The sequence below is a fragment of the Eurypyga helias genome, unplaced genomic scaffold (assembly GCF_000690775.1).
Source record: "Eurypyga helias isolate BGI_N326 unplaced genomic scaffold, ASM69077v1 scaffold6919, whole genome shotgun sequence".
Taxonomy (NCBI): Eukaryota; Metazoa; Chordata; class Aves; order Eurypygiformes; family Eurypygidae; genus Eurypyga; species Eurypyga helias.
Window position 1 is genome coordinate 3,366 of NW_010271295.1, and position 3,208 is coordinate 6,573.

Here is a 3,208-nt window from a genome sequence, read left to right on the forward strand (position 1 = left end):
TCTATGTTTTTGTCAGAATAAGCTGTTTGAGACTTTTTTCCCCAGCAGCTGCTTTGTGAAGCCAGAGTTCTGGACCCATGTCTTCAAATTGTGCTCATCCCGGTTTGGACAGGGGAGAGAAGTTTTGGGGTGGGGCTGCAGTGGAAACAGTATTGTTATTTTTTTAATAACTGCTCAGCTACCACCCCTCTTTGTGCGCTGATGTTTCCCCATCCTGGACTTTCTCTGTGGGCTGCAGCAAGGAAAAGACCCCGAAGGAGGGATCAGGGCTCTCTGGTGCCCCTCAACTTGCTTCCCATGGGATCCTCTCTTTGTATGGCGGGTGAGGGGAGGGCCGAGCGCTGCAGCCAGGATGGGTGCCGCAGGGTTGGGGGGTCTGAACGAATGCCAAGCGCAGAGTTTCTGCCAGAGACAGCTGCCTGCTTGGTAACACCATTATTTCTGCAAATAAGAATTGTCTGAACTCTCATAAACAAGTTATACTTGGGCCTGGCTGGCTGGCACGTTTCTACGATGGAGATTACTCCAGTTAGAGAGAAGATGTGTGTCCGTGTAAAACATTTTTGAATTAAGTTGTTAAGCTTGTACAATTCCTGATATGGACAAAACTGTACCCGTAGGAGTTGCCTCCCTGTCAGGCGAGAGCTGCTGTAGCACTGTTGGTGTGGGAACCCAGCTTTTCCCCCACTGCTGTGACTGCTTTAGTATAACCTCCCGTGTGCCAGCAGTTCTGGTGTCTTATGGCTCTCGTGGAGCTGGTCACATCATAGTGTTTCTTATTCTTTTGCTGCCCTGCTTAAGATTTTTGAAGCTTTAAGAACTGCAAACCAGTTACATTGACTTTTTGAGCTTGTTACATCTTACTGATTTAATGTTCATAGGGAGGTGGGTAGGAGTATGGCAGTTTCGAGTCTTGGCAGTGATTTGCACGGCAGGTGCCGTGCAAAATGTTTTCCCGTAGCGGACACGTTGCTTTTTGCCAACAGAACGATGTCTTTCTAATGCAGGAAAGCTGCAGCTCAGACCCCAAGATGGGAAGGGGGAGGATCTTGCAGACGAGAGCCCTCGAGGGCAGTGATGACCGCTGCGAGTGACTTAAAGCTGTGTGAGGGATAAGCGCTGCCAAAGATTTTGTAGCCTGTCTGTGAGGTGTCTCGCACCTCTGCGGAAATACTGGTCGTTTGAAATAAGCAGAGTTCCCTCCTTGTTTCTTGCAGGTTTACCATGTCTCTACTGACAGCTACGAGACGCAAAACCAGCACTACGGGAGGAGTTTGACAAAGGAAACCGTAAAGGACGGTAAGGGGACTTGTAACTCCGTAACTCCTTGATAGAACCATATGGAGAAAGTAGCCTGTGCACTCCCAGTTTAAAAGCCCCTTTTTCTCCTCTTGCCAGATGGGTTTTTTGCAGTTTCCTGTATCATTTGAACTACCTGTCAGTCCTCAGTTAAGTTTACGGTTGGCTTTGACAGCGGTGTAGTCTCTGGGAATTTCCTCGTCACATGTCTTTTACTACCAATAAGGGGGTGGTAGTGCTGGAACTCAGTTTCTTTGCAGCTCTGAGACTACAATGATATAGAAAACTTTTAGAAGTATTAAATGTTTAAAAAAAAAAAAAAGTTTTAATCCCTGGTTGTCTTTTGTGAACATGTCCTGTCCTTTGTGTTAGGAAGGGACTGTAAACGCATCTTTCAGTTTAAGTGACCTCCTGGGTAGCAGTCGGTCCGTACGTTGCTCTACGTTAGCAACAGAAAAGCTCGCTACCATCGCACGTCTGGTCAGCGGCGATAACTGTTTGAAAGTAGTTATTAATCGATGTCTGTTCGTCTTCCCCCCACGGAGAGACGGGCACAAACACACCCCTCTGCAGAGCTGGCACTGGCTTGTCAGCTCTGTCACTCGTGATAAAGAGTTTCTTGAGTTTCCTTATCCCTGGAGAATTTAAGGGGTCCCTGCCCAGAACTGTCCGGATGCTTACTAAAATGATGTGGGGAGCAGGAGCCATGCTCACCTACTGCTCGATCGAGACACCGAGTAGTTAATTTATTTACAGTGTGAGCCCAGTCTGTAGCCTTCGACAGCCGGCCTTGCACAGGGGAGGTGACCGAAGGGGTCAGAGTTCCTCCGTTCCCGTCTGGTGTAGTTAACAATGGCCCGAAAGGCAACAGTGTGAGCACTGTCTGTTTCTTCAAGTCAAGAACTTTTCTCATCCCGAAAGAAATGAAAAATGCTCCATTTCTTTTCAGAGGTGAAAATAATCCCCAAATGTGTCTGTTCCTTGCAGGCATCTCAAAGTTTTTCCACAACGGGTACTGCCTGAGAAAAGACGCGATAGCCGCCAGCATTCAGAGGATCGAAAAGATTTTGGAGTGGTTTGAGGGCCAGAAGCAGCTCAACTTCTATGCGAGCTCGTTACTGTTTGTTTATGAAGGTTCCTGTCAGGCAACAGCTGTGCGGCTGAGCGCTGTCACCTTGGCAGAGAAGAGAGGAGTGCCCCGGGGACTGTTAGCGGGTGGAGACATACTGGAGTATAATAATAACATCCATGTCATAAATTCTACGGAGAATGGAAAAATTGAGGCCTCTGTCAGTAAAGGCTTGTCCAAATTTTATGCACTTCACAAAAAGGCGTACTCCAAGAGGCACCACAGCCAGCTCTCGCTGAAAGTTGAAAACCTGGAGCAAGGCAACGTGTGGAAGAGCAGCGCGTGCATTACGCAGGAGCATCTGAACGGGAACGTTCTACCCCAACTGGAAAAAGTGTTCTGTCACGTGCCAGCAGAGATCAAGGAAAGTGCAAGCGTGGAAGTCCGGATGATAGATTTTGCTCACGTGTTCCCTAGCAACACAAAGGATGAGGGCTACATTTATGGTCTGAAGAATTTAATCACAGTACTTCAAAATATTTTGGATAACTAAATTCTTTGCTATGGTTTTTATGGGGGGCCAATGATAAGGAAGAGCAACAACATGAAGAATTTCTGCACTTGTAATGCTGTATAACTGGGTTTGTATTGTTCTCTATTTTATTTGTCTTTGTACTTTTGGTAGAAGGGTTTAACTTTTTATAATCTCACTCAGGAAAATAACTGGTAGTTAATTAGGGAGTGTGAAAGGATGAGGATACTTGAGATTAAGCAGGATAGGTAAACTAGTAGAATGTGTATGGTTGGCTGAAATCCAAGGAGTACAGCTGGACGATAAGC

At 46.6% G+C, this 3,208-nt stretch overlaps 1 protein-coding gene across 1 annotated transcript; it reads left to right on the forward strand.

Annotated features, from left to right (window-relative positions):
- Window positions 1–1,194: 1,194 nt before the first annotated feature.
- Window positions 1,195–2,964, forward strand: IPMK (inositol polyphosphate multikinase; the record flags this gene model as incomplete). Its single annotated transcript, XM_010158754.1, has 2 exons — window positions 1,195–1,299; window positions 2,287–2,964. Coding segments are annotated over 2 exons (740 nt in total), but the record flags the coding sequence as incomplete, so codon positions are not given.
- Window positions 2,965–3,208: the final 244 nt, after the last annotated feature.